Source organism: Mya arenaria, chromosome 8 (genome assembly GCF_026914265.1).
Source record: "Mya arenaria isolate MELC-2E11 chromosome 8, ASM2691426v1".
Classification (NCBI taxonomy): Eukaryota; Metazoa; Mollusca; class Bivalvia; order Myida; family Myidae; genus Mya; species Mya arenaria.
The window spans coordinates 26,790,201-26,803,038 of NC_069129.1; the positions used below are offsets into that span (position 1 = coordinate 26,790,201).

General features: G+C 36.9%; 1 protein-coding gene across 1 annotated transcript; it reads right to left on the minus strand.

Annotated features, from left to right (window-relative positions):
- Positions 1-6,898: 6,898 nt before the first annotated feature.
- On the minus strand, positions 6,899-8,305 carry LOC128244094 (microfibril-associated glycoprotein 4-like). The gene is made up of 3 exons (XM_052962110.1): positions 8,297-8,305; positions 7,954-8,172; positions 6,899-7,558 (listed from the first exon to the last, which is right to left on the minus strand). The coding sequence occupies exons 1-3, from the start codon at positions 8,303-8,305 to the stop codon at positions 6,899-6,901; spliced, it is 888 nt and encodes a 295-aa protein (XP_052818070.1).
- Between the last annotated feature and the right edge of the window lie 4,533 nt (positions 8,306-12,838).

Consider the following 12,838-nt stretch of genomic DNA (forward strand, 5'->3'; position numbering starts at 1 on the left):
ATCTAAACATTGTTCACATACGTACATGGCATGTAAGGCCACATCGGACCATTTGGACACTTTGGACTCTTGAAAATAAGCATAAAAGTGTTTTCGATATAAACATGGCACTAATGTCAATCGTTTTACGATTTATATTATGAAACTATACGAGTACATTTTAAGTGTGGTCAAAGGGAAACAATTTTTGCGACATGAATCCTTTATTTTTCTCAGTAATTTCCCTTAGTTGCTTTTCCGGTCCTATGTCAATCAGACGACATGCGAATGTGTTCCAATTAAATTGGTAAGTGTTTGTGTTATTTCATTTCATTTAATTACGTTCTGTGCAAATAACCAGCTACAAGTACTTAAATACATCAGCATTGATATTTTAGTGATTTATTGTGATCATTGGAATTGACTGGTGTTTGGTCTGTAATGATACTTAGTATATTAAAGCTGCACTTGAAACTATTGCAGCTACACTTTCACAGATTGACCGTTTTGACAACTCTTCATTTTTTTTATCTTGGAATGAGCCAAATTTTGCGTCAAGTCTGAAAACCGGTGATATAATGTTGCTGATAAAAGATCAGATCGTAGTTTTTAATATTTACGGTCAAACTTTGATGTTTTAAGTCTCGAAGCGTTACTAACGCTTTAAGAAAAATGTAATTTTCGGCATTTTCCTAACCAATTTAGACTTGTTCGATTGTGAGTAATCTTATATGACTAAATTGAAAGCATTGATGCCGAAATCTACGGTAGCACAGAGGTGACATACGGAACACTTAATTTATATTGTGGCCACGACTTAGTTTAGCCAATCAAAACAGCCGTTTAATCTTTGTCGCTTTATCGGTTATAACACAGTAAGCACCCCTGATTCTAAAACGCCATTTGTACCCCAGCAAAAGAGAATAGTATGGACGAAGACAGAGGGGGTCTTATAACAGATTACTTTCAAGAAGGCCTTTCTTATGCTTATGATGTTACCATTTTGAGGGAAAGTCATATACTAGTTATTCAAATAAGTTTACGTCCTTTGCACAGAGTACTGAGATCGTTGACGTTAAGACGAAGAAGGTATAGTGACGCACATTCTATTTGTGACTTTGTTAGCAACGTGATGGGGCATTCTGGACGTATCATGGTTACAAAATTATTTGACAACGGTGCTTGGCGAATGAATCAAGCGTGAGTTAAGCATCCATGTCCATAACCATGACTCGCCAACATGACAGCGTTCCACCCTCTTTCGTCTTCTTATTGATTCCATCAGGACTAAATAAGGTCTGTTTGTACAGGCGAAATATACGGGGTATCCGTAGTACCATACTATCAAAGGTAAAGACCATAAAGTCAAAGATGACACTGCTTTTTTAATTGGCTAAATTAAGTTGTGGCCACTGTAACTAAGTTGAGGCCACGATTTAATAAGCTTTGGTCACAAGTTATTAAGTTGTGGTATCAAGTTACTATGTTGTGGCCTGAAGTTACTAAATTGTGGTCATAATTTACTAAGTTGTTGCCACGATTAACTAAGTTGTGGCCACTATTTACTAAGTTGTGGCCCCAAGTTACTAAGTTGTGGCCACAAGTTACTAAGTGATAGCCACAAGTGTTGCGAATTTCACATCTGTGTCACCGTAGTAATCAACTGATTCTGAGACAGTAAATAAAAAAAGTTTTCAAATCGGTCAATCTGTGAGAGTGCTGCTTTAAAGTCAATTTATAACCAAATACTGACAAAATTAATGATTTCGGACTAAAACCTGGTTTAATGTTTTTAAAGAAAAGACCGTCGCTACGGACATGACCAAAATCCGAAAGTCTGATTTGATTTGATTTGATTTGATTTGATTTTTTACACAACCAAAGAAATTTTGTAATACTGTGCATTTTTGATAAGCTTCAAGCATAACCTTTACACTGTAAAACGGCAATCGACACTTATTTGGCCAAAAAAAAAAATCAAGCAAAAAATAATAATACAGTCAGTGGGATCTTTTAAAGTCAAAAAAGTTTTAAGAATACTGAATTCTACGATTCTGTCACTATTAAAACATATACAAGGACTATTTTGCAGATGATTTTTGCTTGTCGAAGATAGATATGAACGTAATTTTAATGCGTAAGACTGGACACCACTAACCCTCTTATTCGGTAAACAGCCCAAACACAATCAACGTTTCTGATTTGAAAACTTCGCTTGCATCGAGCTGGGTGTTTTCCAGTTACGACCGTTCAAGTTGCCGGAAGTAGGAAAAATGTCAACAACCGTTATTCTAGGACTATTTTAGCCGATAGTCATTTACATTGAATTTAGATTGTCAAAATTTTATGATAAGTTGATAATTACGCATTTAGAAATATTAAAGTACGACATACCTTCATATCCTTCCACGAAAGATACATTACAATTTATAAGATACTAGCAAAAAAAGACGAAACTTTACTATACGAAAGAACCTCTGTACATGTGACCGTCGGTTCTCGTGTACTGTACAGTTTCTCTTTTCTCTAAAGATCTTGTTAGCAATCCAGAGTATGGTTTCATTAACGTTTTTAAGCATCAGTGGTAAATGGTCATATTGAGTGACTCGAGAACATACAATTATTCGTACTTACTGTGATTGTAAGGTTGTTAGCCAGTATGTACTTACCAAAAATGGTTTGATGCGATATAAATTATCAATACACATATACTAGCAAAGAAAGTTATCATGATAGTCGATGATAGTAAGAAAAAGTGCTACTAGCAATTAAAGTACTCATTGACAGAATTGAAAAGGAAGCAAAAATGCCCTTTCCAAGTCCCTCTCCTGTATAACATTAGAAAAAAATTAACGTTTCACCCGGAACCAATCTATCTATCACACTCTTATTTCTTTTTCTATGTTCAACATACCTTTATATTCTTTCTGTCTCTCCTTACTCAGCAACAACTTTAAATATTGTTCACATAATCTACATACATACACACGTACACATGTATATAAATTATTATTAATGATATATAACTTGTTAAAAACAATTATCTGTGTTATATTTACTGATGTTAAAATGTATACAAAAGTTGTTTTTTTTTTAAATAAATTAGCATGTGATGTGAACTACCAGAATTGTCATTTTGACATATGTGATGCATGGTTAAGGAATTAACGAAACAGTACCAGAGATGAAATTAAACAAGTGTTTTAACTAAGCCCGAAACAGTACTGTCTCAAGAATCTTTCGGTGATTTTCTCAAGGATATCTAAACTATTACACCTACGTTTTTATGGCACTTTTCGCTCCCTATATAAGGGTAATCCTATACATAATAAGTAAACTTCGATGATTTAAGGGGGATTCGATAGGGATAACATGTTCATATTGAGCATATGATTTATTTTATACTTTCGGATTGAAATGGGTATGTATAGTTTTTGTTCTAAAGCCTTTCAGACGCAATCTTCCAATCAGGTTTAGAGAAAACGTACAAGTCTGTTGAACCTGGAAAAGTGGCCCAGTGGTGTGGCGCCGATATACTCGTACATCATACTAGAATATGTGTAGGGCTAGACAATACAGTTTGTGCTACAAACAGATATGTTTCTGCAAATAGGCATATTCAAGCCATTTTAAGACACATAAATGAATAGGATAAGTCTTGACTGCGCTCCCCGGAAGGCCTTAGTCTTGTTTATGCCAGAATAAAGCGTTAATTGCAACTGGAATACAACACTTTAATACTATAAATTAAGAAGATTTAATACTAAAAATCTCAACACAAGCTCTATTTTCTTGATCAATGAGTTTTTAAGGACAAATTTCGTCAACAGGGGCTACAACTGCTTCTTTCAGTACATAGTCTACTTTGATTTGTCACCAGAGGCTTGAACTGCTTCTAGAAGTGCAGAGTTTACTTTGATTTGTCAACAAAGGCTTGAACTGCTTCTAGCAGTATATAATCTTCATTGATTTGTCAACAGAGGCTTTAACTGCTCCTAGCAGTACAGGGTGTACTTTGATTTGTCAACAGTGGCTTGAACTGCTTCTAGCAGTACAGGGTGTACTTTGAGTTGTAAACAGAGGCTTGAACTGCTTCTAGCAGTACAACGCCTCAACAGATGTTACAATTGCTTCGAGCAGTACATAGTCTACTTTGATTTGTCAACAGCAGCTCAAAGTGCTTCTAACAGTAAAGACTCTCAACAGAGACTGCAACTGCTTCTAGCAAAACAGACTCTCAACAGAGACTGCAACGGCTTCTAGCAAAACAGACTCTCAACGGAGACTGCAACTGCTTCTAGCAAAATAGACTCTCGACGGAGACTGCAACTGCTTCTAGCAAAACAGACTCTTGACAGAGACTGCAACTGCTTCTAGCAAAACAGACTCTCAACAGAGACTGCAACTGCTTCTAGCAAAACAGACTCTCAACAGAGACTGCAACTGCATCTAGCAAAACAGACTCTCAACAGAGACTGCAACTGCTTCTAGCAAAACAGACTCTCAACAGAGACTGCAACTGCTTCTAGCAAAATAGACTCTCAACAGAGACTGCAACTGCTTCTAGCAAAACAGACTCTCAACAGAGACTGCAACTGCTTCTAGCAAAACAGACTCTCAACAGAGACTGCAACTGCTTCTAGCAAAACAGACTCTCAACAGAAACTGCTTCTAGCAAAACAGACTCTCAACAGAGACTGCAACTGCTTCTAGCAAAACAGACTCTCAACAGAGACTGCAACTGCTTCTAGCAAAACAGACTCTCAACAGAAACTGCAACTGCTTCTAGCAAAACAGACTCTCAACAGAGACTGCAACTGCTTCTAGCAAAATAGACTCTCAACAGAGACTGCAACTGCTTCTAGCAAAACAGACTCTCAACAGAAACTGCAACTGCTTCTAGCAAAACAGACTCTCAACAGAGACTGCAACTGCCTCTAGCAAAACAGACTCTCAACAGAAACTGCAACTGCTTCTAGCAAAACAGACTCTCAACAGAAACTGCTTCTAGCAAAACAGACATTCAACAGAGACTGCAACTGCTTCTAGCAAAACAGACTCTCAACAGAGACTGCAACTGCTTCTAGCAAAACAGACTCTCAACAGAAACTGCAACTGCTTCTAGCAAAATAGACTCTCAACAGAGACTGCAACTGCTTCTAGCAAAACAGACTCTCAACAGAGACTGCAACTGCTTCTAACAAACCAGAGTCTACTTTGTGTTTTGTCATTAGAGGCTTGAACTGCTTCTAGCTGTTCATAGTCTGAACAGAGGATACAACTGCTTCTAGCAATACAGAGTTTACTTTGATTTTGTCAACAGAGGCGTGAGCTGCTTCTAGCAGAACGGAGTATCAACAGAGGCTACGTCTGCTTTTAACAGTTCAAAGTGTACGTTGCTTTTGCCAACAAATGCGACGATTGCTTCTAATAGAACAGGGTCGAATATGATTTTTTTCAACAGAGGCTACAGTTGCTTCCAACTGTGCAGAGTCTACTTTGATTGCTTTAAGTCATAAAGATATTACAAAATCTGCAAGTCGCTCGACACATTCTCACAGAGTGGAATTCGTTGTCGGAATGTTAGTTGTTGCGTTGATGTTATAAATGGTATAACCCGAGTGGTGAAATACTTAATCTTCTTCTTTATAATAGCTTTGCTTTGTTTTTGTAACGAGGACAAATGAGTGATGACATATAGTTAAGTTTGCTACATATTAGACAAAATATCGTTAGTATACCCATAATAATATGTACATTGTAATACAACTAAGTCTTAAGTCGTAAGACAGGATATATAAATAGCGAACAGGCGCGTAGGTATGGCCAATTTGTCATTTCGCAGATTGATGTCTCGGGGGTAGGTGTGGGAGGAGCTATTTTAAATTCGGGGTTTTTAGTATTAATTTTATTCCGACCGTTCAAATTTCATTACGCAACTGCGTATTTGCGTATGTAGTCAGCTTCGCGCCTGGCAAAAGAGAGTTTTCTACTCAAAATACATATGAAAAGTTGTTCGTAATTCAAACGATTTATATGCATGCATTGCCAATTTTCTAATTACAGCATTTTTGAGAGGTCATCAACTTAATAAACTTAAACATATTCTGTCTTTGAAAGTAATATGGTTTGTTTTATATATTTAGTACTTTGACATACAATTAATCTTCAAGTAAAAGGGGATATTCGTCTTCAACAGTGTTACACATTCGTCATTGTCTTTCATTATAAGGGGTTGCAGTTGGCTTCTACCGGTTTCGATGCTCAACAGATGACTTGAAATTCTTAACCTAGACAGTGCACTTCAACACATTTATTTGTAAACATTGGCTCCAGAGCCACAATCTATTCAATAACTTTTTTATCTTTAAAGTTATGATACCAAACTAAGATGTCGATTGAAGAATATGCTTTTCCCCACACACTGGGCGCATTCGTTTTTCAAAATTATAAAAAAGTTCAACTTACCAGGCAAAAAACGGTCTCAGAATCGGCACTTGGCAATAAAAATACGCCATTTTGTTTGCCATGAAACATTTTTCTCACTTAATGTTTGCCAGAAATCAAATTACGTCCTCCCCATTTGGTAATTAAAATTAAAATTTGTTTTGCGACATTTAAAATCGCACTATTTCAAGATATCACCTAAGCATTAACACAACTTGTTGGAAACAATTAAGAAATAATTCGTTTACGTGTTTTAATCTTCAAACATGGTGAAGTACAGTAATCGTTCATCCCAATGACCCCTACGTTACAATTTCAACATACAAACTTTCTTTAAATTCTGCAGAACTAATTTCATGAAGAAAAATATACAAAAAAAATATCTCATATTGAAAATTTTAGTAAATCTGTCCAGATATAGGTCAAATATAAAAATACAATCTAAAATTAAATCATGGACACTCAGTATCGTTTAATTTCTTTTAATTTTCATCACGCTTGTCTTCAGTGAGTAGGTGTACTCCCAGAGTTTGAACCACTCAATACCCTCGTACAACCAACGGGTGGTGCTGTAGGTTCCACCGACAAAATACACCCCATTAAGCGACAACGGGAAACAGTCGTGTGCGTGCCACCAGGGTCCTCTTGTAAGCCATGAGCAGTTTTTGTTTCCAATATTCTCGGCTTCTCTGTCTACTGTAGAAAATGGTCGTCCGCTTTGTTTACCAACAATCCGACTTACGAAGCTGTTATTGCTTTCTATGAAGCTGTCAACATAAAGTGTGAAATTGGTGGCCTCTGATCCAACGCTGAAGTTACTGTACGTTTCAAAGTGAGTCATAACTGGTTCCCCGGGCCACGCTTCCATGAACGAGCTGGACTTAGTGGTGAGACGGTGTATATTGTTAAGACCAAGCCAATATTCCGCTTCCCGGCTTCCAAACCCGGCTGCATAGTCCGCCCATAGCCTTTCGAAGTTCTCCGAGCCGTCCATTCTTCGTTGGATGACAGTCCAGCCGCCATTTGTCATATCACACCAGAACGTTGTCGGCTCGCCTCCCATTGGTTGTATAGTGTAGACGCCATCAGCTGTTTGTCCCGCGTTGAAGGTGGCAAGGCAATCATATGGGTACTGAAAAAGACAATGTTTTGTTGAAAAAATCGCAGTGCATGTGTATAGCTAAGAGTTATTTTTAATAGTATGCAGTATACTTACTTTTTAGTTGATTGAATGACCTTATTTAGACAAAACTTAGACCCGATGTTTCTTAAAATGCCATATAACAATGTTTTTTCCACACATCATTATTTTTTGTATCAATTGCTTTTGTATATATTTTTGCATAACGATACATTGAAACAATATCGACAAAGAATAAAACATATAAACGGTACAATGTAACATTATTTACGTTAAAATCAAAAGGGACATGTAAAGGGCTTGGGACAAGAGACTTTCCAACATCAGTTACGGCCCTTTACCATTAAATTGATACATGAACAGGCAGCACACTTATGAATACTTACCGATGTCAACAGTTGTCCATAGACACCATCACCATTGGCGTTTTCAACGAACGCCGCGTTCACGGAGTTTCCGGAAAAGCATGCGCAGTGTGGATGAGTAGTAGTAGAAAACAAGAACAGTTCCCCAGCTGTTATTTTACGACAGATTCTTTGACATTCCAAACTTGAACTTGCGTTGAAAAAAGTAGCATCACCAGTATCCCCGCTCGGCACAATTGCCTGCATGTACATATCAGATGAAGCGTTAGCACGAAGACATACTGCGACAAATTGAAACACCATAGAAAAAAGGAAATTCAAGCATTTTAAAACAGCTGGTAGTAGATCGCGTCGATCCTTTTACCTTCGCCATGCTTGATCTTTCTGCGACTGTTTTAATGTATTCTATACGTATCATGTCTGGAAGACCGAACAAACAAGTAGTGTCCATGCACCTAACATGCAGTATTTAATTCAAACAAGTGTCGTAATTCACACCAGGTTGTTTGCAGTATTTGTTTACTGGAACGCGTACCTTGGATATTGCAAATATTTGTATAAGGGCTAGAATATAGGCTTTCGTCCGTATTATTCAATTTATCACTGTTTGCAGCTTTTTCTAGACGGGTATCTATGAAATTTAGTTGTCTGCGTTGTTGTAATTATATGCATGCGTTCAAGAGGTCACGTTTACATTCAGTGCTTTCAATTATAACGTCCAACTTCTCGTTCAACATTAGCAAAAGAAATAATGATATCCCAACCGAGGGATAAATATATTAAGGTAATACATCCATCATGAATACAAACATTTGCTCCTGGTAAAGCTTCATTTTGAAGTCACAGAATTTTAATTTTCAATATTTTTTAAGTTTTCTCCGACGGCTTATATCATTAAAGAAACAAATTAAGAGAATTGTTATAAAATAATAGTAAAATTTCATTTTAATACCTCCCTGAATAATATAATATCATAAAAGTTGCGTCATTACGGTGCTAATTTAAAGTAATCCATGCAATATTAGCTTAATGGTTAAATTAAACATAGAAATAAAACTCGATGTTAATATTTCAATTGCACATCTTTGCATCCAAATGATGGATGCCTTACCTTATAGCATAATGATGGATGTCTTACCTTAATGCATAATGGTGGATGGCTTACCTTTAAAGTGCACGAGTTAACCGTTTTAATCGAATGATAATTGAAAATAAACTATAGATATACATACAACTATTGAGGATGAGTGAAATTATTATTATAGGTATACCATATTCAACCCACCCGGTTGAACCTGAAACAAAAAATGTTCGTTAAAGCAACCGCAACGGAGCGAACAAACGTTATCATTTTTATGAAAAAAATCCTATTTAAATAGAGAATTAGAAAAAAACGTGTCCCCACATAGATACTTATTGAAGTAGTTGGCTTTAGCTGTTATATTTTTTAATTAATTTAAGTTTTCTTACTAAGTTGGTTAACGACCAAAAAATCTACAACCGCTCATTCGGCTACGGAAAGTTTTGACGACGCGTATAAAGGCAAAATTAAGGGAGGGGATTATACAAGCCATAGTGATTACACATCGCATGCAAATCACATGGCCAAAACAATTAAGGTATACATATTAATAAATATATTAAGCTATCATATGACTGTAAAATAAGGCAAAAGTGAATTGTGGGATCTGTTTTAAACAACTAGTAATGATCAGAAGTATACGATGTCTTTATATAATGTAAATATAGTTACGAGTTAAAGGAATATCATGGATGTTGACGTAAACACTAAGGATAGTTAAATTACAATACGTTTCAAATATAATGTATTCTTAAAAAAACGAGTGAATAGATTAGCAGTATTAGTTGCAAGTTACTCAAGCGTACCATAGGTATACTATCTAGTTTTAGCATATGTGATAAACTCTCTAGTGTCAGTATATGTAGTGAACTCTCTCGAGTAAACATATGTGATAAACTCTCTAGTGTCAGTATATGTAGTGAACTCTCTCGAGTAAACATATGTGGTAGACTCGCTAGTGTCAGCACAGGTTTTGTGGACTATCTAGTGTAAGTAGATGTGGTAGACTCTCTAGTGTAAGTATATATGGTAGACTCTCTAGTGTAAGTAGATGTGGTAGACTCTCTAGTGTAAGTATATATGGTAGACTTTCTAGTGTAAGTAGATGTGGTAGACTCTCTAGTGTAAGTATATATGGTAGACTCTCTAGTGTAATTAGATATGGTAGACTCTCTAGTGTAAGTAGATTTGGTAGACTCTCTAGTGTAAGTAGATGTGGTAGACTCTCTAGTGTAAGTATATATGGTAAACTCTATAGTGTAAGTAGATGTGGTAGACTCTCTAGTGTAAGTAGATGTGGTAGACTCTCTAGTGTAAGTAGATGTGGTAGACTCTCTAGTGTAAGTATATATGGTAGACTCTCTAGTGTAAGAAGATATGGTAAACTCTCTAGTGTAAGTAGATGTGGTAGACTCTCTAGTGTAAGTATATATGGTAGACTCTCTAGTGTAATTAGATATGGTAGACTCTCTAGTGTAATTAGATATGGTAGACTCTCTAGTGTAATTAGATATGGTAGACTCTCTAGTGTAATTAGATATGGTAGACTCTCTAGTGTAATTAGATATGGTAGACTCTCTAGTGTAATTAGATATGGTAGACTCTCTAGTGTCAGCAAATGTGAAAGAGTCTCTAGTTCTAGTAAATATGTCGTTAACTCTCTAGTGTCAGCACGGATGTGATAGACTCTCAAGTGTCACCATATATGGTAGACTCTCTAGTGTCAGCAAATGTGAAAGAGTCTCTAGTTCTAGTAAATATGTCGTTAACTCTCTTGTGTCAGCACGGATGTGATAGACTCTCAAGTGTCACCAGATATGGTAGACTCTCTAGTGTCAGCAAATGTGAAAGAGTCTCTAGTTCTAGTAAATATGTCGTTAACTCTCTAGTGTCAGCACGGATGTGATAGACTCTCAAGTGTCACCATATATGGTAGACTCTCTAGTGTCAGCAAATGTGAAAGAGTCTCTAGTTCTAGTAAATATGTCGTTAACTCTCTTGTGTCAGCACGGATGTGAAATGGTCTCTAGTTCTAGTAAATATGTCGTTAACTCTCTAGCGTCAGCAAATGTGAAAGAGTCTCTCGTTCTAGTAAATATGTCGTTAACTCTCTAGTGTCAGCACGGATGTGATAGACTCTCAAGTGTCACCATATATGGTAGACTCTCTAGTGTCTGCAAATGTGAAAGAGTCTCTAGTTCTAGTAAATATGTCGTTAACTCTCTAGTGTCAGCACGGATGTGATAGACTCTCAAGTGTCACCATATATGGTAGACTCTCTAGTGTCAGCAAATGTGAAAGAGTCTCTAGTTCTAGTAAATATGTCGTTAACTCTCTAGTGTCAGCACGGTTGTGATAGACTCTCAAGTGTCACCATATATGGTAGACTCTCTAGTGTCAGCAAATGTGAAAGAGTCTCTAGTTCTAGTAAATATGTCGTTAACTCTCTAGTGTCAGCACGGATGTGATAGACTCTCAAGTGTCACCATATATGGTAGACTCTCTAGTGACAGCAAATGTGAAAGAGTCTCTAGTTCTAGTAAATATGTCGTTAACTCTCTTGTGTCAGCACGGATGTGATAGACTCTCAAGTGTCACCATATATGGTAGACTCTCTAGTGTCAGCACGGATGTGATAGACTCTCAAGTGTCACCATATATGGTAGACTCTCTAGTGTCAGCAAATGTGAAAGAGTCTCTAGTTCTAGTAAATATGTCGTTAACTCTCTAGTGTCAGCACGGATGTGATAGACTCTCAAGTGTCACCATATATGGTAGACTCTCTAGTGTCAGCAAATGTGAAAGAGTCTCTAGTTCTAGTAAATATGTCGTTAACTCTCTTGTGTCAGCACGGATGTGATAGACTCTCAAGTGTCACCATATATGGTAGACTCTCTAGTGTCAGCAAATGTGAAAGAGTCTCTAGTTCTAGTAAATATGTCGTTAACTCTCTTGTGTCAGCACGGATGTGATAGACTCTCAAGTGTCACCATATATGGTAGACTCTCTAGTGTCAGCACGGATGTGATAGACTCTCAAGTGTCACCATATATGGTAGACTCTCTAGTGTCAGCAAATGTGAAAGAGTCTCTAGTTCTAGTAAATATGTCGTTAACTCTCTAGTGTCAGCACGGATGTGATAGACTCTCAAGTGTCACCATATATGGTAGACTCTCTAGTGTCAGCAAATGTGAAAGAGTCTCTAGTTCTAGTAAATATGTCGTTAACTCTCTTGTGTCAGCACGGATGTGATAGACTCTCAAGTGTCACCATATATGGTAGACTCTCTAGTGTCAGCAAATGTGAAAGAGTCTCTAGTTCTAGTAAATATGTCGTTAACTCTCTTGTGTCAGCACGGATGTGATAGACTCTCAAGTGTCACCATATATGGTAGACTCTCTAGTGTCAGCAAATGTGAAAGAGTCTCTAGTTCTAGTAAATATGTCGTTAACTCTCTAGTGTCAGCAAATGTGAAAGAGTCTCTAGTTCTAGTAAATATGTCGTTAACTCTCTAGTGTCAGCAAATGTGAAAGAGTCTCTAGTTCTAGTAAATATGTTGTTAACTCTCTAGTGTCAGCCCAGATGTGATAGACTCTGTAAACTTACAGTGTTAGCAGATGGGGTACACTTTTTAGTGTTAGCCGGTGTGGTCGACCGAATTAAATACATTTGTAATTCGTTTATCTCCACTGCTGTTTTTCATGTATTTTTATAATAAATAACAGGTTTCAATGTTTGTGAAATTAAACTATCAATTTTGCGACATCATAACGCAAACGGCCACACATCATTTACCTGTAATATAAAGATCACGCGGAGAAAGCC